The 24,525-nt window shown below is 38.2% G+C and overlaps 1 protein-coding gene across 1 annotated transcript in view; it reads left to right on the top strand.

Moving 5' to 3' along the window:
* LOC128263415 (semaphorin-1A) overlaps nucleotides 1-24,525 on the top strand; it is a 143,721-nt gene that overhangs the window by 85,836 nt on the left and 33,360 nt on the right. Inside the window, 2 exon segments of the mRNA XM_052998448.1 lie at nucleotides 10,707-10,803; nucleotides 22,055-22,163. Of these exon segments, the coding sequence (XP_052854408.1) occupies nucleotides 10,707-10,803; nucleotides 22,055-22,163 (206 nt within the window).

The raw sequence follows: 24,525 nt of genomic DNA on the forward strand, positions 1-24,525 counted from the left end.
GCAATGGCTCAGCAGCCACGTCTAGATGAGCCGGGCAGATGTCCTTCGAGCGTCAGCCAAACGGCATCATTAAACAGGAGCAAAGTGCCCATACTCGTCGTCGCCATCATCAGCTTCATCATCATCAGGACGGAGCACCAGTTGGCGATCCCACAGAGGATGGGTCATGTATTGCCATGTGGCAATTCACATCAACTTCAGCACGTGCTGCATGCACGGGCACTGCAAAAAAATTAAAATCCACAGTGCCATACCATTTTATATATTTCTTTTTATGATATTTGCAATAAAATTTGTTTTGCAACAATTCAAGAAATGATGATTTTATAATATTTTTTTTACCATTTAACAATAAGATTTACCTCTCTTCCCGTATTTTTTTGGGCAGTTAATTAGAAGCTGATTTAAAACAAAGATATATATATATATTTTTCAATTTATTTCATTTTAAGTACCTACTTTAAAATTGTAATTTAGGCTTACTTCTCCGACAAGGTATATTTACAAAAAGGCTTTTATTATTCTTTAGTATGATTGCCAACGCGTACACTATTTTCCTTCTCGGACGTGTTCTATCGCTGTGAAAGCCTCACGGTTTTTCCTGAAATTTTCTTCCTGTATAAAATGCATAGCATGCATGTTGTGTTGCCCACCTTTTTCGCCCGCCTCTGACATTTTGGATTTCGTGCCGAGCATTTCTTAGATGAGCCCCTCTGCCTTGGCGTTAAGTGCAGTCGATTTATGGGGCAACTGCAAGTCATTGTTTGATTGTGTGCGTGCCCCAGTCAGTCCTGATCAATTACACCCGCCGACATTTGTTTGGCGGCCCAGGATGAGGCCCAGAGCTCGTCGAGCCCCGGAGCTCGTGCCCATAGTTGTGTGCAAGCGGCATATCATTGTCACTGTAATAAGTGACGCGTGTGTTTAGTGCATACACCTGAGCCCTGGGATCTGTTCAGTACTGCGAACTTAGTTGTTTGTTAGCTAAATTTAAAGCAAACGTATGGGATCTAGTGATGTATCTATAATTAAAATATATATTAAATAATTCTAAACGGCATGTAAATTGCAATTATCTGGTACTTAAAACTATCTATGTTCAGCTAGTTATTTTACTAAAACTACCATTTTACAAGTCTAAAAACTTTATCTTCACTATTCTTATAATTTGTATGGCAATGTAATTTGACTAGTTGCCTACACTTAAAAGTAATAAAATAAAAGTTAAATTTTCAAAATTTAAACATTTCTAATTTAATTATGCCAACAAAAAGTAAAATGTGATTTTGTTAAGTCATAGTGGAATAACGATATCTCAAATCCTCCCGAAATATTTGGCTTTATTTGGAAATTTCATGAACAACAGAATTGATAAAAATCTTATCTATGTCTAATAAATTGATTTGAAATTAAGGAACTTATGTTATGATATAATTGTTGTGGGAATAAACAGTTCATTGGCATATCCTTAAATACTTTACTTTTTAAAGGCATGGAATTGAATTCATTTCAATTTATGGCTAGCGTTGTTTTCAGCCCAACTTAGCTACTTAATGTACATTGAGTATGCCAACACTGATTCACTCTGGTGTGCCCCAGTTGCAAATGGATGTGGGTATGGGATAATCTGCACCTGAGTGGAATGGCACCCAGGTACATGCCTCCCATCTCGTGTTTGTTTAGGCACATGTAAAGCACATCTTATCTGAGTCATGTCGCTGTGAGTTTGGGTGCCACGAGCCAAGATCTGGGATTATGCGAGTAAACACACGGCTGGGCAGGATGGGGATGTGAAACTCTGGTAGCGTCATTTAGACCCTGTTTGGATAACATATCACGTTCTTTCTAGAAGGGGATGCTCCTTAATGACGAAGAAATAAGTGTCACAAAGAGTGTGCAACCTAAATTTTGAAAATTTCACTTTAAAAGAGCGAGAGACTGTCAAACATTGATTATTTTTTACGATTTAATGTGAACCAGATATTCTAAGAAATGAAATGTGCAAAATGTTTGAAATTAGCTGTTTAAAACAGCCTAAAACTCAATAAAAAAATAAAAGTAAGCAGATGTTACTTTGTAATTAATTTAAAACTTAAAAGGTTCACTTCACAAATGTACACTGAAAAATGTATAAGAATATTAGATTGATAGTGGCTTATTTTTGTTTATTTCTGCGTAGAACATTTTTATAAAAATCTACTGCAAATGTATTTTCTTTAAGAAATGAAAAAATTATTTCTTATAAGTCAACAGTCAATGGCAATTTGAGCAACCTGCAACGCTTAATTTACATCGTCATCCAGTTATCCAGAGCTCTCAGTTATTACTCTACTTATTGGAACATATTTATTCTGCTGAAATTCTCAGATAAAGTTGCTTCGCACTTCGTTGCATACATATGTGCCGTGAAAGTTTTTGGTTTCCTTTGCGGGAACACCTGGTAGTTTGTTGCGACAATTTGTTGTCATTAAGGAGCCCGACTGTGGCCCGTCTGATGTTTCAACAGGCCGCAAAGGACATGAACAGGGTCGCGATGTCGGGAAAATGCATCCTTTTCCGGAGAGTGCATAAAGGATATCTGTAAGCAGGACGCGACGTGCGTAAATAAATGCAATATAAGACAATAATAATTAAAGCAGCATGCAGTACGACGCCGAAGTCCTGCAGGTCCTATGGATCCTGCAGCCCGCGCATGTGCCTGGCGTTAATTGCTGCATAAATGGCATGAATTTCATATCCTGTCACATTTCGCGGCCACCGCAGGACACGCGGAGAAGCTCAACGCCAGGAACTCTGCTCTTTGGGCCTAAATGAATTTACAGGCCTTTACGGCCTTTCCCTTAACGTCTCCCGATTAATTTCATTTTGCTGCAAGCACGAAAGCCCAAGAACGAAGTGAACGACAGGTGGCCTCGTGTAAAATGTATAGATTTTTCTCAGTGATAAGTAACTCCGTTATTAACCATTTGAGATTCTAAAAGAATTAAAAAAAAGACCATAAGTTTTTAAGTCTCCTTAGTCCTGCAGCAGATTAATAATTTCAAATTGACCAAAACAAATTGGTTAAATAAAGTAACTGCAAACGAATGTTTATTTTAAAACTCGTCATTAGAATGTTAACTAGGTTATTGAAAAAAAAAATTTATAATATTGTATTTTGTGTAGTTTCACAATTTAATTTATTGGCAGCTAAATGAATTCCGTATAGTTTACATACTTCTTTTATCCCCGCTTTGATTTTTAAATGTATTTTTTTCAGGCATAAATTGGTGATGAATGCGAATGTAATTGACAAACGATTTGAAATATTAATGACGCTTTCAATGTGGCGAAAAAAAATCGTATCCTACTGCCGAAAGCTATTTATTTGTGGTGGTTTTCCTCACTTTACACAAACATCGAGGCGTGGCTGTCGTCACTTGCGCTAAATAAATTTGATTTCGACAAAAATTTGCTTGCATTAAAAGGCGAGATAAAAAAGCTTATGAAGTGGAAAAAATATTCCCCACTGATTGAGGGTTGCTTTAACGATTTTTTTCCCCCGCTATATATGGAGTATGCAGAATATTTAATAAGATAATTTGGAATGATTTGTGATTATTATTTGGGGTGAATGCTGTGAAAAAAATTCGATTCGTAATATGAGAAGGGAAGAATATTGTTGAATAAGTCGGTTAAGCTTAAGGGAATTAAAGAAAATATTTTCATGCACCCATTTATATTTTAAATTGCTCATTTGATAATACGTTCAGAATGTAATCTCTCTTAGCAATGCAAATTTTTTTTTATTATAAGCTTTAGCATTACCAATCCCATTTGCACCTGGAATTACGAAAATCCCCGATAAATTACAGTGACTCGCCATCAAGATGCCGATGTCAGCAGAATCCGAAATTGACAATTTTGGTTTTGGCACAGGAGGGCCAAAACAGAACAGAATAAAACAAAACAAAGCAAATCAAATATTGCCATCGAGCTAAGGGGGATGAAAGAGACCGGAGCCAGTCCGTCGATGAGCTGGAATTCGGAGGAGCCATTGCGGAACTGTCCTTGTTCCAGGGTCAGCTCCCGGCGTTCATTTCGGATTTCATTTCAAGGACCTCCAGGAGGATAAACTCCAGGGCCCCCTGAATTTCGGCCTTTTGCTGTTTGCCCTTTTTTTCCCTCTTCTTCTGCCTTTTGTGCGTCCGATTCGGATTCAGATTCAGATTCAGATTCCGATTCCGATTCGGATTCAGATTCTGTCTGGTTTGGTCTGGTCTGGCCATTTGATGTGTCCTCCGTCGACCGTTGGCGTTCATTTCAATTAAATGCAAATCTCAACGAGGGGTTTTTCCCTTTCCCCGTTTTTTTTTTGCGGCCTCCGTGTTATTGTTGCTGCTCTTGTGGGGTGTGTGGAAAGGCTTCCAAAATCGGGAAATGTTTTTCACGCGTCGCTGCATTTTGTTTTCCGGCAAGCGAAGCCGCTTTTCACCTTCTCCCTCGAAAGACGAACTTTTATTTTTTATTCACATACATTTTTATGAGAGGTGTCAGGATATTCTCTTCAAGTAATGTCTTAACATCTTTAAACGTAAATGAAGTCTTTGGTTTCTTCATTAAAAACAAAAATAATAACAACCAACAATTGGAAGAAGAACTTTTATTAATCTAAGTTTTCTTTTTTTGAAAATTAATTTAATTAATTTTTTTAACTGCATATTGAACATAATCTTAATTAACAATTCTCAGTTTTTTAATTTTAATTCGCAGGTTGATTAGATTTGCCGATGCTTCGTTCTCATCTTTCGTTCTGCCAAATGTTTTTGTTATTGTTCTTCTATCTACGCATGACTTTTATTATTTTTGATTATTTTAATTTGTGTGTATTTCACATATTTGAGTTCGACTAACGAAATAGTTATCAGCAGCAAAACCCCCTTTGCAAACAGTCGTCTATATAAATGCCTGCTTATGATTCGGAGGCATCAGTTTCCCAACTAAAATGGCTAGAATAGTGCGAGCTTTCTGCTTGCTGGTTTCGTTAAGCTTTGCGGTTGGATCCACCCCCGATAACCGGATTCTGGACTACCTGAAGAAGGTGATGAACGAAAGTGCCGATCCCTGCCAGGACTTCCAGAATTATGCCAGTGGTAAATTCGTGGAGCTGCACGAAAAGGAAATTTGTTATTCCGATAACGTCCTAATCAGGAAAAGATATACAGACAGGCTGCAGTCAATGTTCGATCTGCTAAAGGATCGAGTTTTCATAGACGAGACGTCTGTGGAGGAGAAAGTGTGGCGCTACTACAATACCTGTCTCACGGCCCCTAAGAATACTCGCCGTTTAATGGCCTATCTGGACTTGATTTCTCCGGGTGAGAATATAACCTGGCCGTCACTCGTTGCCCGCGGAAGTCAGTGGCCCAAGGAAAAGTTCCAGTGGCTAGAGACGCTTGCTCACTTGCGACGGTATGGAATGGAGAACCTTCTGATCAGGATTAGAATAGAGCCGGACCAAAGGGACTCCACCAAGTTTTCCCTATACCAGTACGTGCCCGACGGCAAGTTGGGCACAAACCTGCACACATTTAACGACTTGTCCACAATCACGAGTCTGCTAATAGGCAGCGGAGTGGGGAAAAACCGGGCTGCTCCTTTCGCCAGAAGTGTAATCAATCTGGCTGCTGATCTTGAGGCACTGGCCGGTATACAAAGCAGCAATTCTGGATATTACAACCTTGAAGATATCGTGAAACGAACCGGTATACAACTGGACAAGTACCTTGAGATCATCTTTGGCCGACCCTTTGAGTCCAGCTTTGAAATCTACATATATAACATGGAGTATCTGGAGGGTCTAAACGGAGTCCTCAGAAGGTACGACAACGAGGTGGTGGCCAACTACCTGGTGGTTCAACTCAGCCTCTTCTTACTAGGCTTGGATGGAAGACTAGTTAAAAGAGAACTCACGTGTACCGCTGCCGTCGCAGTGCAAATGGAGCTGGCCAGCGATCTGCTCTACAAAAACTATTATCTGGGACAGGGAAAGTTCGAGAAGTACACCAAAGAAGTTCAGCGACTCTTTGATGCTTTGTCGCAAACATTTTTGAATAAGTTGGGGGAGAATCGATTCCACTTGACCGACAACGAAGTCTCCCATCTGCAACAGAAACTGCTCGCCATGTCGGTGACAGTGGGAAAAATGCCGCATGATGTAAACCATCGCCGCTTCGTCACCAATTTCTACGAAGATTTGGAACTGGACACGGAGCCTAATTTCGCAAGAGCTCAGCTTAAAGTAATGGAGCATCGAGCGCGTCGAGTTCTAAAACAACTTGATGGACCTGTTCCCAAGGGAACTGGTTTCTTTTTGCTCTTTGATTAACTGCCATTTAAGGATCCCAAGCCCCATTTCTTTGAAAGTGGTAACACAATCGTCGTGCCCTTCGATATGCTGCATGAGCCGTTTTTTGTGCCCGAAAGTCATGACGTCTTCAAAATGAGTCTGATGGGCTTCAGCTTGGCTCGACCAATTTTGAAAAGCTTTGAGCCATATTTCCTGAATGTTGACAGTCAAGGAAATCTTGGACAAATGCTACGAGATTTCGAGGGTAATCAGGGCTACATCGATGCCCTGTCTTGTTTAAATCGGACTCAAGCTAAGGAAATCAACAAACGGGCATCCTATGTGGCCAGTCTGGACCTAATCTACGAAACCTACTTTGGGAATAACTCCGAGTTCAATCAGAATCAGCCCGAATTTACCGATGTGCCGTTGAAGCAGCTCTTTCTACTCAATTATGCCCAGGAGTTCGTGGGGACTGAGAAGTATTTGTCATATTTTGAATCTGAATCGGACACTGCGCTTATCAGCGAGTCGGTGAAAAATCTGCCAGCCTTTGGCGAAATCTTCAGCTGCCCAACATCCGCGCCATTAAATCCGGAAGAAAAGTGTAGGGTATGGTAGATAATGTCAAAGGTTACTAAAGCTAACTAAAAATTTACAACACATTTTTAATAAATTCAATTTGAGTGAAGAATATTTTTGTCAACTTCTGGTAATCAATTTAGCATTGACTAATTTTGTTTCATAAACAATCTAGCCAATGCTTTTTATTTTTTGTTAATTTTTGTGGGCAGACTTTGAGTTGCCCTTTAATTGGGGCATTGAATTCCTATTTATTTCTTTGTTTGTAGATTACACTTGATTTATGCCTAATCAGCTCTTTTTTTTGCCAAGCCCCATGTGAAAACATATACAAAAATCTGTTATTCTCCCAATTATATTCGTGCAAACTTCTTACATTCATGTGCCTCTTTCACTGTATTGTGAATTTGTGTTGTATTGTTTTAATGTAAGAGTATTCGTTGGGACTTAGTGATAACGGAAAGCTATTGAAATAATTGGTATATACAAGTATACCACTATATATAAAGAGCACACACAAAACAAAACAGCTTACAATTCTTAAATATATGTTTGTGTTTGTGCTATTATAAAAAAGTAGTTTCAATAACAAGCAAACAATTTAAAAACAAAATTGGAAATTTTTTTACCAATATAGACAATGATGGTAAAGTTTTTCCGTGCATTTTGTAAACATCTACTTGCATGCGATTCATAACCAGCTTAAGAGTCCAGAAGTCGACCGTTTTGCATTTTTCCTCCGGAAGCCTTTATTATTGACAGACTGCCGCTTCCTTTCTGCTGTGCGTTAGTGCCGGTGCCTTTTAGCCGTTTTTATCACCGCCTTTTTCTGCTATTTCTCTTGGCAGCACTAAGAGCTACATTTGGCTTGCATTAAAGAAAAGGTTTTTGCATTTTTAATGCTGCATTGTTGTCTGCCTTTCGCTGGCTTGACTGGCCTGGCTGCCTGGGAATGGCTTGCAAAAGGAATGAGAGCTGCGCGAATGGTCATCACACCTGCTAGTGAAGGCCATCATGAGCAAATATGCCGAGAAATTCCGCAAGTGCAAATGAAAAATTCATTAAGAAAATATTTAATAATCAGCTTATTTGTTCGCCTCTGCCTCTGCCTCTGCCCCACCGCTCACCGATTTGTGATTTGTGTGTGCAAAAGGTGGTGGCGATGAAGTTGACCAAGTTGACCATTAAGTTGCTTGGTCCTTGCACGGTCACGTCCGCAAGTCAATGTCAAACACGGAGGACTCCACTCCACTCCACTCCACTTCACTTCACTTCCGTCCACTTGCTAGATGCCGTACGTCAGAAATTTTACTTTATTTTCCGTTGAATTTGCATAATTTCGAGCAGTCAGACGGTCCAGTTGATTAAAGTGATAGACTCGATTCCCTTTTCTTTCCTTTTCCTGTCTGGATGGACGGCCCTTTGTTCAAATATACGTACCTATATATATGTGTGCATGTAACTATGCTAGTGTGCTCATGGGGAACAGAAATTAGTCGGGGGACCGCTTTTTTAGTTTGCCGTTTGCTTTTTGCAAAGTCAAGGTAAATATTAGATTTTTGGTTGCGGAATTTCTCGCTCTTTTCCGGTTCCACTTTTGACTCTATGCAGATGAATGTGTGTGCGCGTGGTATTGTGTGCAGATGTAGGTAAGGCAAATATTAGCTTACAATTTTGGGCTTACAAAGTTTTTGGCCAGGTCGACAAAAGGCCCGCGGTGGCATTAAACAAAAGTTGGACTTCTACTGCCACAAAAAGTGCTTCGGGGAACAGGCTGAGTAATGAGATGGGCTGGCAGTGGCCTTTTGTGGGTGAGGAAAAGCTGCGAAGACAACAAATGAGAATCATTATCATACAAATGAGAATGGTTGAAAGCAATGCCTTGAAAAATAACTGAAAGGAAAGTAGAGAAAATGACCCGAAGATTTAGACTTCAAATCAGTAACAATAATCTTAAATATTTTAAATAGTAAATGGTTCTAGCTATTAATATTGCATTTCTTTAAAGTGAAATTATGATTTATGATTGTCTTTATGATTTGCGCTTATTTATTATTAATCATTTTTAAGTGTTTAAATATAAATCTATTAAATAGAAATCAAATTAAAAAGGATAATTCGGCATTTATATAGGAGAATAACCAAACTGCTATCTATTTAACTATTGTATTTAATATTTTGTAAGTTCCTCATTTTTCCAACATCTATATTATGTCATGGCATCTTGCTTGTCTATCTTTCTACCGTTAGCATTTCTCATGTTTTTGTCTGCAATAATTATTTTTCCATTCGTTGCTTTCATTTTCCCTGACTTTCTTTAGCTTTTGTTTCTTTTTCCTTTCCTTCGGCTGCTTTTTGCTGCTTTTGTTACTTTTAATTACAGAGCCAAATTAAAAAAATGTCGCTTCATTTGAAGGGCTCTGTTGCTGCGGGTCCAGGTTTTAACTTTTCCTGTAGTTGGCACACTTCTCCCGCCCTGAAAAAGCCGAAACGCCGCCCCCACGGTTGTGCACATGTCCCGCGTGTCACGTTAAATGTCAAGCAAACAAAAGGCTCTTCTGTCTCGTGCATAAAAGCGTTCATTCTACCCATTAACTTTAGCGTTCGTTTTTTGCAGTTTTTGGTTTTTTATCCTCAACCGTTGAAATGAAAAGTGGACGAGCATGAAAAGCGTCCAAATGCGCTTTCAATAACCAGGTGGCATTCCCCAGCCCTCTTCCGCGCTGCCATTTCCGCGTTGAAAAGGACATTGGTTAAAAAAACGTGGAAAAATTTTTCGCTCTTTTGTGGTTGACCGAACATTTGCAGTTAAAAGTTAAAAGCTTGCTGAAAAGGCAAAAAGTTGTGCAAAAGAAGAGCATCAATGATGATTTTAAAGTGAGATAAAAACACCTCAACGTTAAAGTGGGATCCAAATTTTGTATCAAACATAAACATAAACATACAAAATTGGCAATATACATGTCGTATGCGTGATTTTATTTCTTTACGATCAAAGTCTTTGAAATTACGTGGAAGGTGCATACGAAAAGCTACAAGGGCTTTGTAGTTTTCGAAAAACATTTATGGAATATGGTTTGTTCTTTAGACCTTAGACAAAATCCTTGTTTGTAAATATTTAAAAATTATATTTATAATGGTTTACCAAAGTACATCGTTTGTTTACCATTTTACCTAAAAAACTGAATGAACTATCTGAGTTTCAAAGTGTGTCTTTCGGCTTAAAAGACCCTTGGTAACTGGTTTTCTTTTTATCAGTCAGTCAGATAGATGAACTGGCGGCAATTTGTGGCAAGTGGCAAGTAACAAAGATTTTCCGGTACGGGTGCAAAAAGCAGATGCAAATAACCCAAGTAAACGAAGGACAAAAATTGTACTTGCAGCTGCTGATTATGTTGGTGCTGCTAAACGGGCTATTCTTGGTGCATCTGCCCCCTTTTTTTGCATATCTATGGGGGAAAGTTGCCATCAGGACACCCAGCCCCATTTTCATTTCCCATTTTCCAACTCCAGCTGCAACGTTTCTCTAAGCTCCGCCATGTGGCAGCATTTTCCGCATCCCCCTTGGTCCATCTCCCTTTTTTTTCTCTGTGCCGCCAGATTATCCGCTTGCCTTTTTCCATTCTTCTCAACTGCTTTTTGTCGCCTTTAACGCTGCCTAATTGCCTAATTAGGCATTTGCTGGCCGAACCAAAACCATCCGGCCAACTCATCTGTCTCCCAGCCATTTTTAGGCCACTTTCCCCTGTTGCCCGGTGCAATATATTTATAATCCTCTTTTCTTTCCGTTTTGCAGGTCCCGAAGATGTACTGAAGTTTGTGGGTAACGAAAGTGTCGTGGATCACTTCAAGCTCGTCACCAGGGATGGCAACAGTCTGCTCATCGGTGCCAGGTAAGACTCTATATATCTTTTATTTTTCTTAATTAGCAGCTAAATTTCCAATCGAATATTTAAATAAATTGCCTTATTTGCACTTAAAATATATATTTATTTGTGAAACAAGAGCTAAGGTCCATTCAATTAAACTTTCATTGATTTAACCCCCAAAAATATCATCTTTGACTTCGCTACAATGCCGATTCCCCAATGTATATATTCCGTGTAAGTCGGCTCCAGAGAATTAGTTGAACATGAGAATTTAATGAAACTTCTTAGGCAGAGCGAGGGCGAGAATTTCCGAAATTGGAAAGGATAAGGGCAAGTGAAAAATGCACATAAAGCAAACTTCAATTTACTTTTCGCAGACATTGTATTTAATTTAAGTAGAAGATAGGAGCATGTTCACTTCGTCATATATGCTCGTACAAACATTAGAAACTTTTCCCATGGCCAAAAATGGGTATAACGTATACGGGAAAGATGGTGAGTTTGGGAGTGTGGAAAAGTCTACCCCTAGCTAGTTTGTGGCAACTTTGATTTTGCAACGCTGGCAAGAGAAACAAAAACCAGTGCCAAAGGAAGCGGAAACTTTTGCAGCAGGTGCCCCAAAGATATGAGGAACTGTGCTAAAGTTTCCAGTACTTCCTACTCGAGATATAGCCCCAGAAGACTTAAAGGGTTGCCAGGGTTGCCAGGGTTGCGTGAGACTCTAGCGCTTTTCTCTGGGTGGGACGACTGTATTGTATATTTTGTCGTTGTCAGAGACCGCAAAATATGTTGGATTTATTATATTTTTCCTAGACAATGCCAGTATATGAGCACATACCCATATACCCGCTAAACACATACACATTAGCACTCACACTTGGACAACGCACTGACATACATATTAAAATGTTGCACACATTTTGGGGCCCAACTAGACTTAATAAACTCGCTTGATTCTTTGCCTTCGTGTGTGGCGCTCTGCAAACTTTTTTAGTCTAGGAATGCTTGCAGCTTGTAATAGAAGGCATTAGCACATGGAACCGAATTCCTTTATCAAAAAGTACAATGGGAAAATGTCCCATTGACTTGTCTGAAACTTAAAATAGTTTGTGGTCATTGAGAGGTATTAAAATTCAAGGGCTTTAACTCTTCGTTTTCAAAATACAAAATTTATTTTACAAAGAAAACCAATTTAATATTATGCTATTGAATGTTTGTAAAAAAAAGTTTTCAATATCGTAGTCATTTCTAAAACTTAGCTCAAAGTTAAGATAATAAACTTATAATTAAGTTGTTAAGATTGTTATTTTCAAATTCAAAATGTTTTTATTACATTTTCCAAGATAATTTTCATTTTATTTGCAATCTTTGTTTAATAATTTTGTGCTATTGTACGTGTTTTTGAATTATCTACAAAATAAATCTACAAAATAATTTGTCCAAATAGATGCTATAAATAACGTTTAAGCAGTTTTCCAGCACAACTATTTACAATGTACGTATAATGAGGCAGTAAAATGCAAAAGCATAACCAAATAACCAAAGCAGGAAAATTACGGGAAAGGAGCCCCACGCAGACATTTTCTCACATACTCTGACATATAGGGGGTGAAAAGTAGTGCGGGTGAGGGTTTCCCATTCCTTTTTTTTTAACACGCATGAACAAATTTGTATGCCGGCAATGTCGTTGCCAGAGTTGCCACTTACGTGATTAATGGATTTTTAACAAGTTGCACACTCGCACTGCGAAAAGGAATTCACACACGCACATATCCACTTATCAGACCCCAAAAGAGTCAAAGTAACCAAAGGAAACCTCTCCGGCGACTGTTGGTGAAAGCCAAAAAGCGCCACGTGTGTTTGGGTGTGTGCGTGGGCTTGGGTTTTGCAGTGTGCGTGCGGGTAGGTGTGCTTTTTCGGGTGTAGGGGCTGGTAGGGTGGACCAACTAAACTAGGATGACAGGCGGAAATGCGAATGTGACACGCGTTTTGCATGTGAAACGTCATGAACAATGTACAAAAAAAAAAAAGAGTGGAAAGGAAGGTTCACAAGAGAACTACAAACCAGACCTCCTGAACGCCCCTATTTCATGGCATAGCTGTACCGTTACATTTCCTGTGGCATAGCAGGTATCGTGTTTTTAGTTTTATCCCGCATCTTATGTCAGCCATGTCAAAAGGATTTCTAAACTCCTATAAACGTTTTCTTTAAAATGTTGTTTTATTTCCCATTCCTATTACCTACAGCTGCAGAAGAAAAGTTTAATTCTGAAGCGGAATATCTTATATTCAAATGAAACCTTTCACTATTATTTTTATTAGGACTGTTGGTATTTCGTTAAACTTTAAACTCATTGCGCTAACTACCTTAGCCATTACGCTTGGTATCTCTTGTGACACTAATGCAAATAAGCTGAAAGTGCTTGTCTTAACCAGGACACAACCTCTACACTGCAGAAAGTCGGCGGTGAATGTTCGTAAAGCTTTTCCCCTCCACTTTTAGATTTGCTCGCTGCGATCTATAAATATTCCTCAGCAATGCGCTCGACATGAAAATTGGGTTAACACATTAAGATGGGAAATATGTGCCAACGTTTTCCCTGCTGTCATTGGCACATTCCATGGCATGCCATCGCAACTACCACTTCAGTCCGTTCCGCCCGTGCGTTTCCGTTCCTTTCCTCCATGTCAGGTTGGCAGGCAATCGAATGAATCGCGACAAAGGCGGAAATAAAATTGCTAAACGAACAAAGAAAAAATCCAATTCGTTGCCTAACGGGCCTTGATTCATTCGCCATCCCCCTCTGATTGTGTTGCTGTCTTTGTCCCTCACGTTTTCAACTCGAGTGTGCTCTATATGTCGGCCTATCTTTCGGCTTTTAACGTCTTTTTCAACGCAATCGTCGAGAGTGCACAGTGGCTTATATGCGCTTTTTAATTAAAGTTAAAATAAAAATTATTATAATAAATTGTGTGGAGACAAACACAGTAACCAATAAATTGGTTTGGAATTTCAGAATTAAATATACAATTAGGTTTATAGCGCTCTATAGATATACTAAATTTTAATTTACTACAAAATAGTTTTCCCTAAAAGCATATTAATATCCTGTGTAATTAGGGCCGTATCTAAATATTATGAAAAGTGTATTTTTTTTATCATTTCTAAATATATTGGCTCCACTGTTTACTTGCATTGGGCGATCCAATTTTTGTATGCAATTTTCCTTTTGTCGGCAGGTCTGAAAATTCCTTTACTCACAAACACGCGTACATTCGCTCGGCGGTGTCCATCTTTTATTTCATTGTTTTCTTGTTCTTGTGTCGGCACAGTGCATATTTGTATGTGGGCTGGGTCCTTTGTGCAACCGCACAACAATCATTTCTGCACCGCAAATTCATTTCCGTTTGTGCTGTTTTTTGCTCACATCCGCGTTTATGTGCGAGTGCCGAATGCATTCGCTAATTTCTGACGATTTAAGACCACTTCTGCGTGGCCAATTCCATCAGCCCTTGGGATTGAAATGTAATCGTCCTAATGAATAGATTGAAGGATTTCCCAATTGAATTGTTGGACCATGTCAACAGTGGCTTAAAAGCCTACGTAAGTCTAAAGTCATTGTTTAAGATGTGCTATTGTTTAAACCCTAGTCTATGCCATTGTCCATAGACCAGATTTCCGGTAAAGGTATTTCTTGTAGGTCCTTGTCCTGTTGTCTATTGTTTGTAGAAAATATGTAAATGCCTTCTCAAAAATGTGGTTTTAATTGATGAATTTGAAGTGGATAAGGAAAGTTTAACAAAATTTAATTTTTTTATTAGTCTTTTTATACTTTTGCAGAGGATATTATAACTTCAGTCAGAAGTTTGCAACGCAGTGAAGGAGACATTTTCGATTTCAATATGATTAAAATCGGACGACGATATCATATAGCTCCCAATAAAACAATCTGATTATTTAATATTTCTTGTTGTTAATTTATATAGGCTACTTTTTGTAAGTGATTTTCAATGATTTCATCGTTTTCCAGCAATTAAGAATTAGCTTATTTCAGTAATGTCTTGACATTTTGTTTTTGGACATAAATATGCTTTTATAGGCATGCCTTTAGTTATTTTTTTCTACATATTTAAGAACAGACTTTTTACCTGCAAGACTTTTTTGTGAACAAATCCAAGATAAAACTGATATCTTCTTTGTCTTTCCTTTGTTTTTATGTGCCCCGATTTTGTAATTTTAGAATGGCAGACAGATGTCCAGGTCAAAGCAGTCTGCCCAAGAGTCATCATGTTAAAATCGATCCAAAATGCAGTTAATATTTTATGTGGATTTGCGAAGAATGTCCAATTTCGGTGCGGAGTTGGAGTTTAATCATGCTTATGAGACCACAATGATGAAATGCAATTCGCCTTGGCATGTTTGCCTGTGGCCAGGAACAAACGCTTCGCACATGACTTGGCCAAAGGGCAAATGTCAAATGCCACCACCTGGTTAACTGGACTGATTGGTTTGGTGGGTGGGTAATACCATGGTGGTGTTGCAACTACAACGATATCAAGTTGTGGGTCAGCTCAGCTCGGGCAATTCACATTTGGGTTTTTGGCATTTGACAGTTTCGACATTTTCTGCCTCCATTGAGTGAATGGCACGGTATGACGTGGTTCTGTTGGGGGTTTGGTGGGCTGAATTGGTTTCGTTTGGTCTGGCTTGTTGCACATAAGAAAAAACTTTGGTCAATAACATGGAAATTCGAACCGTCAGCCGGGATCCTTGCCGGTGAATACACTACACAAAATATTCCCTTGCAAATGCTTTTCTAATGATGAGTACATTTTATGTCTTAAACTTTTAATTAAGTGGGTATTCTACTCTCGCAAATTAAAAAAATCGATTTTTTTTGTTGCTTTTTTTAATTTATATGTGTCTGTGAATTCCCTGTTAAAAGGATTTTGTCGAAATAATATTTTTTCGCATGTTTCTGGTATTCAGTTATACAACTTAATTTACCTTCAAACGCGTTTTCGCTAAAGTAAAACATACCGCTATGTTCAGCCGAGTACGATTTTCAATTTTTTTTTCCCATCCCAGAGTATAACTCTTAATAGGTTAAAAAATTACTTAAAAATTAAATGCTCACTTATTGTAGCATAACTTTTGTTAATTGCAACATAAAAAATCTCCCTCGACGAAACTACGAATCTAATGAATAATATTTTTCCGCTCTCCAAAATGTGACTTAAGAGGGACCACTGCAGTTTTTACCTGTGTTATGAAAGGCACATTCCAAGGTTCTTGAACCATTTTTTTTTTCAAGATTAAAAATAAAATATACACGTCAAAAAATGTATCTTTAAATAGTAAAAAAAAGTTTTCAAATCTATGCAGTACTCAATTTCTCGCTTCGAGAGTAGAAGGACCCCTTAGATTGTGTAAAACTGCATAGCTGGAAAGGTTTTGGTGTGCAGCCTTTCGAAAAAGTATTTGGAATTAAAAAGGCTTGGCTTTCAGTGTATAATAGGGGCATCCAGAGTGCCGAACCCTGAATTGGCTTAGTCAGCATCATCGAGTGATGTGGAATGAAGTTGAAGTCGAAGCCGTATCCCTGACAGAGTCAAAAAGTCAATGAAAAATGACAAAAGCTCAACTCGAAATGGTGATGGATGTGTTGGATATGTGTGGGGGGTGGGGATTTCCCCTTTCTCCGCTGCGCTTCAATAATTTTTTGCAATGGCAGCCATTTCACACACACACACACAGACACACACATACACCGAGCACATGCAAATGGCGGCGACAAACATAAATTTTCCGCAACCGAAAGCCTCGAAACCGTAGAAACATGAGAAGTTCGCCTGATTTGCTTAGCTATTCAGAAAAGCCATTTACCGTTATGTCAACCCACATACCACCCCCGCAGGCTTTTTCAGCATCGAATACGGCTTCGGATTCGGAATCGGAATCGGAATCTGCATCGGCATCGGAATCGGCATCAACGCATCAATGCATCACTGCATTCCGGAAGTCGAGTGTTCTTTTCTCTGATTGCCTTCGGGCATTCCTTTGGGGCGCTGATGACGTGTGACATTGAACGTTGGCTGGCATTTTTCCTGATGAATTCAGTCCTGCAATTTGCCATCTTCATTGGCCATTCAAAGAAAATTTATGGAGATAAGGAATTGATTTACGGAAAAGAAGTGTTTTCCAGCGCTTATCTAAATAGTTATCGGCATTGAACAAGTTTTCGGACGGCGCAATATGTTTTAAATGGGCTTACATAAACTTTTACTCTTTCTTAAAGAAATTTAAGCAACCTAAAAAAACTTTTATTCTCTAATTTACATTTTCTACAGTTTAAGGCGGCATTAAGGTTTCAAAAATTGAGTGCGAAATATATGCACACCTGCTCGTGTCTTACTTTAGAAATTTGCATAGCAAGCCCAATAAACTTAGCAAAATAAAGTCACACAATTCCTAAGACTTCTCCACGTAGCTCGATTATTAAAACGAAAATCAAGAGATTTTTGCCTATTTAAATGGCACGGCAATAATTTCCATTCGTTTCACGATAGGAATATCAGATCATGTTAATTTACCTAATTCCCAAATGTTTACATGTCACGTTAGCATTTTTAAAAAGAGAAAATGAAAACACCGTGAAAACAAGGTGCAAATCAAATCAATCATTCAAGTGGTTTTATTTATAATGGAAAAGAGAAGAAGTTGTCTCACTAAGCGAGATCGTGAAAGAAAGCCTCCAACGTTGCGTATGAGTAATTTTTTATGTGTCTCATCTTTTTCTCTGGTTTCCTTTATTTGGGTCTAGACTTAATGTTTTTGTTTCGGGTCTTTGCCTTGTTCTGTCTGTACTCGATACTTTTTGTGGGTCAAACCACAAAAATGGCAGCGGTAGCGATGGCGACACGCCATCCCCGCCTTCGTCTTGCCACGTTACACTTTGCTTCAATCTATTTTATGACTGATACCCTCTATATGTACCCTCTTCGAGGTTTTCGAGGTCTTCTCGACCGCAATGTCGTTATTTATGTGCATGCGGCTTTGTTTCGTGTTGCCTTTTTGCACTCAGCTGATATTTGAAAAGGGTCCTGAATGCGGGTTTTGTTTTCCCTGCTGGTTGTCCTTGTTGTTTTTGCTGTTCGGATGGCTGGCAACGCGGCGTATGGTTGATTTGTTTGTTGGTTGTCGGTTGGTTAAAGACGGCGGGGAACCAAAAGCGGATTTTAAATATATTTAAATTTGTTTCTGGCAAATAAATGGAGAATGTTTGTTGTGTGCACGTTATTTTGTAATTTGCAGGAATTCAAAACTGAATTAATTTACTTCTTTTCAGCATATTCTGAAAAAAAATTGTGCTTTTAAAAATTTCAATGAATTTATTTTTTATTATATTTTTTCTTAGTTATTTTTTCTCTCTACACACCTTTTAATTTCATTCACTCACTTTATATTTTATTTTTAAGTTATTCGCAATTGGATGTCTCCCTACTTTGAATTTATATTATATAAATATATATGGCTTAAAATCGATTCGTGTTCTGTTCATGCTGGTATAAGCCACGAATAAATTTGGGGTCGAATGGCATTTGCCCAAACCGCAGGTATTTCAAACCACGTTCTGCCATCAAATGGTTACCACGCAATGTGTTGTTTTGCCTGATTTGCCTTGTTATCGTTAACACATACACGCTCGTAAAATTATTTCCCAAATTTATCCTTTAATTGGGGCTGGCTTGTCACATTTTATGTTTCATTAAACTTAAAAGCTCTTGCTTCGGTTGTTTTTAAGAGTAAGCGGTGTATTTGAGTATTTGCGGTTTTAGTACAGATAACGTTGGTTTTGGCTAACAATAAAATACTATTTTGCCTACTTGTTCAAAAGTAAAGGCTTGAAATACGTATTTCCCTAGCCGTACGATCAGAACCATATGTTCTCAAACCGTTCGTTTAATTTTAAGCATATTGCAAACAGGGGCTCCTATATATCTCAACATGGGCCTGGCCGATTTCGTTGGCATCGACCTGCCTCATTATCGCCTGCGTTTTATCCCACAAAATGTAAACGTTTTCATAGAGGAACTCCGCACATATTTCCCTTTATATTTGCCAACTGCGCTTAAGCTGCATAATAATAAACTGCAAAGCAGCGGCAACAACGAGTTGCTAAATGTGCAACTGCAGCCGGGGGGGCAACAAGAACAAGTACTACAAGGGCTGGATAATACGAGCCAAAGCAGTGGAAATCCTGGCGTAATCGTTGCGTTCACTGCTGGCAGGCAACTACAACAACAACTGGGACAACTGCAACACTAACACACTACGCCGTGTGGAAAATATTTATGAGCTCGGTTTTCACGCCAAATGCGTTCTTTAAAATGCTCCACTCCACTCCACTCCACACACATACATGCATCCATCCTATTTCCTCGTCGAATTTCCCTTTGCATTCACCTCTCTTTGGCATTTTCCGCGACATTTTCACAAGCGCTTGCATTGCTTGTTGCACTCAGCGTATGTGTGCTAAGCAATGCGCTAAAGTGTTTATGTGTTTGTGAGCGTTGCAAGCCGACCAAAAGACAGCAACACCAGCAATTTATACACCCTTTAAGCCACATTTTCTTTTTTTCTATTTTACTATTCCAGCATTCAACATAGAAAAAGATTATCCAATAATAGTAGTAAAGATTATTTAAAACTTAAACTTTTTCCTGCTTTAAAGGTTAAAAACTTTTCAAGCTAAATATATTTCATTTTTGTTAAACAAAAGTGGCAGATCCGTTAAAGTCAAATTTAGTGCTGATTTTTCGATTAGCAAGCAACTCATATAATATAAATCTTTAGAGTTTTTAAAGTTTAAAAAAATTAAATAAAAGTTTTAAAAGCATTACATTTTGTTTGGAAATATGATAGATGTTTTTTTATAGTTTTTGCTGGTTTTCTAAAACTTTATGTATCTTTTAGTAGCGTATCCATGTTTCGCAGATGGCAATATTCCTAGCATGGTTCCCTTAACCTATCAGCAACATTTGAGCCGTTGTACCTGCCTTTCTAGCTTTCCAGGTCCAACCCATTACGGCGACTGTCCCCTTTATATGCTAATTTGGTTCAGCGCATTTTATGTGTACATACGTACGCATGTAGCCTGGCTATATATGCGTCCTGGCAACGGAAACAGCAGACAGTGACGGCCGTGGAAAAGGAAGAATGCAGCTGCAGCAACTCTGCTGATTTCGCTGCTGTCCTGCGATGCTGCTGATGGTGCACGTTCGTTTGAAGTTGCCTTTTGCCGTTGTCATAATTAAAACGCGCTGCATAATTGCCAAACAAAGGCCGTGTCCTGTTCTGGGAGGTGTCCTTTTCCCCACTGCAATCGCAGTTTGCTATGCACATGCCTAGCGTGCACTTATTTTGTAGCTTATCCAACTATTCGTTTGAAGAGTGACACTGCTAACTGAACGCTATGGCAATTTCGCTTGATGTCAAATATTTAATTATACCCTTGCAGAGGGTATTATAATTTCAGTCAGAAGTTTGCAACGCAGTGAAGGAGACGTTTCCGACCCTATAAAGTATATTTATTCTTGATCAGCATCACTAGTAGAGTCGATCTAGCCATGTCCGTCTGTCCGTCCGTCTGTCCGTCCGTCTGTCCGTCCGTCTGTCCGTCCGTTTATATGCAAACTAGTCTCTCAGTTTTAAAGCTATCTGCATGAAACTTTCCCAAAAGTTGTCTTTCTATTGCAGGTAGTATATAAGTCTGAACGAGCCGGATCGGACGACTATAGCATATAGCTCCCATAGGAACAATCGGAAAAATAAATGAATAAAAATTATAACTTTGCTGTTTTTTAATTTTTTGTTTAGTTCTTCGAGATATAGTAATGGTTAAATATTTCAGAATTACGGTTTAAATTTCATCAAAATCGGACGACTATAGCATATAGCTCCCATAGGAACAATCGGAAAAATAAATGAAAAAAAATTATAACTTTTCTGTTTTTTAATTTTATGTTTAGTTCTTCGACATATAGAAATGTCTAATTATTTCAGAATTATGGTATAAATTTTATCAAAATCGGACGTCTATAGCATATAGCTCCCATAGAAATAATAAAAATATATAACATAACTATCTAATAATTGAGCTGCAAATCATCATAGTTTCAATGTTTTTCAGCACATACTCAAGTAAATCATAATTTAAATGTTTTCAAAAGTATTTAATTAATGCAATAGCTGCAAGGGTATATGAACTTCGGCTTGCCGAAGTTTGCTTTCCTTCTTGTTTAATTTTGTTTTCAATCTTGGTATTCAAAAGAAATGTTTTTTTTTTTGTTTCTGTATCATTGGTTCACCTCTTCTTCTGCTTAACTGGGAAACAATGAAAACACCAAAAGTTTTGTTCCAAATGTATTATTTTCGAAAATAATTTGAATGAATATAGATGGCCCCTTTTGATTAGTTATATACTTTCCACTTCAGTTCCTCACTCAATTTGGCAATCTGTATGCAAACCCACTACTCCCACAAATATACTATCTGCATATCTATATATTTATTTAAAATTTTCCGCTCTTTTTGCTGCATTCAGAGCAGAGCAAATTTGGAAAGCTTCGATAAGGCTGACGCTTATGCAGGTTTTTCGGGTGAGCCCCGAATATGCTTGCCATAAAGTGTTCGACCAAAGTGCACCCACACCAAGGTGCACTAACCACACATATATACACACACACACACTCTTGCACTCACACGTAGTTGTGGTTTTAATAATCAATGAGTTGATTTTATGAAATTCCGACCCCGAACTCGGATTCGGGGGCTGTGACACGCCCATCCTTGCACCACTTCAATTTGTGGGTCGCACTCGGACACACACACGAACATGCAGCACCACATGTGGGTGTGCAAAATTTTATTAACGAGAATTTTGGAATTTCTGCACAAATATCGCAGTCGAGCCGACAGGAGGGTAAAAGGTTAAAAGGTTAAAAGGAAAACAAAACACAGTCCAGAGACGACTTTTTGAGGTCCTGGTCACAGGCTGCGTGTCGATTGCCCGCCCCCCAAAAAGGCCAAATGAATTTTAATTAATTTTTTAATTAATTCTCCGCAATCGCCAGCTGCCCCGTGCTCAACTGATAAAGATGATAAAACGAGAACCGCAAAAATTCTATCTGCGGCAAATTGTACTTATTTGTAGCCCACAAACTTGCGATGGACCTTTTCTTATCCCATTTCCCTTTTGTTTGTCTTTTGCAGAAATACGGTTTTTAATTTAAGCATACATGATCTCGTTGAGCAGCAGCGTTTGGTCTGGACGTCGCCGGAGGATGACACCAAAATGTGTGTCGTCAAGGGCAAAGATGAGGTGAGTGAAAATTTGCAATCGATCAATAATTAAGCAATGAACAATAAAAACGGACTTCCGGATAAAAACTATTTTGTATATTACTTACATTTAGACACCTCTATAAGTGAATGAAAAAAGATAGTGATTTTTGTAGCACTCCTTAATATTTGAGTTTTTAGTGTTCATAATTCGTTTTAATTATTATTTTGCTGACATATTAAATTAAATTCAAAATGATAAAATTTCAATAGTTGAGTTTTATATCTATTTATATATATTTGTGAGACTAATTTGTAAAATTCAATGGTGTCACTTAAAATAATATTTTCGTGTCAGCTGGTAATGTTAATAAAATTTGTAAAATTCAATGGTGTCACTTAAAATAATATTTTTGTGTCAGCTGGTAATCAAAATATACATTTTATTTCGTCCATAGCTTTTTCCCTTTCTGTTAATAAACTTTTAAGAACGTTGCCTTAATGGCCTTGCAATTTCCATTTCCATTCCTATTTCCATTTCGATTTCAACTTTGGCTGTTGCTTCCGTTACCAGAGAAATGCAAAAACAAGGCAATAAAGTGTTTCTCTCTTTCTCGCCATCTATCTGAACTTTTTTCGCGCTAAAAACACGGAAAACTATGAAAAAGCAGTGCCCCATACAAGAAGAAATTGATTTATGCAACTTTTTCTGCTGTTGTTGGTTCGGTCTTGTGTTTTTCTTCTTTGTGGCTAAGAAATCAAGGAAATTTATTGAAAACTCTTCGCCACTGCCGTTGACCTATTAAGAAAATTCCAGTTGCGCAGAAGGAAAACGGGGTAAATTGAGTCCAGAGGAGGAGAGCAAATCAAAGCCTGAAAGCAAACTTTTGCCTAATGGAAATGGCAAATATTTTGGCTTTCAAATTGTCTTTGTTGGTGGATTTTTTGTTTCGTCTTCCGTTTCCGGTCAACCAGGCCAAATGCTGCCTTGCACACACTCTTGTAGAAGACCAAACAGCACAACTTTAATTCGTAAATTTAATTTTTAGTAAGAAATGAAAAATTTGTTTCTTATATAAATAAATTAACCGGTTGAAAGACAATAGAAAATAATTTATTATTTAAAGCAAAAAATATTTTATATGTACATTTTTCCTTCATGTATTTATTTTAATTCAGTAACTTTCTAACCCAAATTCCAACTGCCTCATCTGCCCTTCCAGTACTTTCTTCACCTTTTTCGTGCATGCTCAAGTGCACTTCAAGTTTGGCTTTTTGCTCACGTAATTAGCCAACACTTGTTGGCCGGTCGTGCCAGCAATTGCACAGCCAGCAGGAGCAACAAAAGTAAGGCGAACCAGAACATTAGCAGGTGTAATTTGTTGAACTCAATTTGCTTGCCGGCTCCACCTGAGTGGGGTCACTTTATATGTCTGTGCACGGGTGGGTCGCGTTATTTATGGCATCAGAAGGGAGGAAAGAACACCTAAGTTTCTTCGGACTTCTAGCCATGGCGTGCGGCACTGCCGTTTCCCACAAAAGGTTTTTCCCTCTAAAAATAAATTGCAATTGTTTGGCCAGAAAGAAGAAATTAAAAGAAAAGTTCAAAATTTACAATTTTAATTAACCGGCGTTTTGGCCACTAATTTGGATGCGAAAACGTCGAGTTAATCAAGTTGATAATCAGCCAAAGGACGAACGTCGCAAAAACCTGCAATCTTTTTAAATGCGGAATGCATTTAAGGTGTCCAAATATATAGCTATAGCTCACGCTATAAAAAGTTGACCAGGGAAATAAATTAAATCAGAAAAAAGTGGCCTTTTGTTAAAACATGAACATATATGTCGTCATTCAAATTCACATGATATCCCTTTACCTTCTTTTTACCATTTTTCCCCACCAGCTTGCATTCAGCGGGCTGTACAATGTTTAATTAATTGATTTCTTTCGTAAAAATTTTATTAAAACTGCGTAAACACATGATGGTGTGATGGGCAAAATGAGCAGCCCATATACATATATAAGTTCAATCCATTCATCCAAAAAACTGGCTTTTTATTAAATATTCAAACGCTGCCATCGAGGTTAAACTGACCGATATACGAGACCAATATTTTTTTAAAGTGCCCATTGAATTTAACATAAGTGAACCAGATAAATTAAAAAGAAAAAATTCTATTGTGGATAAAAGTCACTCACGGCACTGAGCAGATACACAATTTAATGTTTCAGCGAAATATAAATGTTACATGAAGCGATAATTATGAACTAATTTTTAATTGGAGGGTAAAGTAAATGTGTAAATATCTTTCCCAATCAGTTAGATATCCTCATTAAATGGAACTATGGCCCTAATCATTAAACGAACCACAATGCTTCACATTCGTACGTGGCAATTTGG

Source organism: Drosophila gunungcola, unplaced genomic scaffold (genome assembly GCF_025200985.1).
Source record: "Drosophila gunungcola strain Sukarami unplaced genomic scaffold, Dgunungcola_SK_2 000001F, whole genome shotgun sequence".
In the NCBI taxonomy this organism is placed as follows: domain Eukaryota; kingdom Metazoa; phylum Arthropoda; class Insecta; order Diptera; family Drosophilidae; genus Drosophila; species Drosophila gunungcola.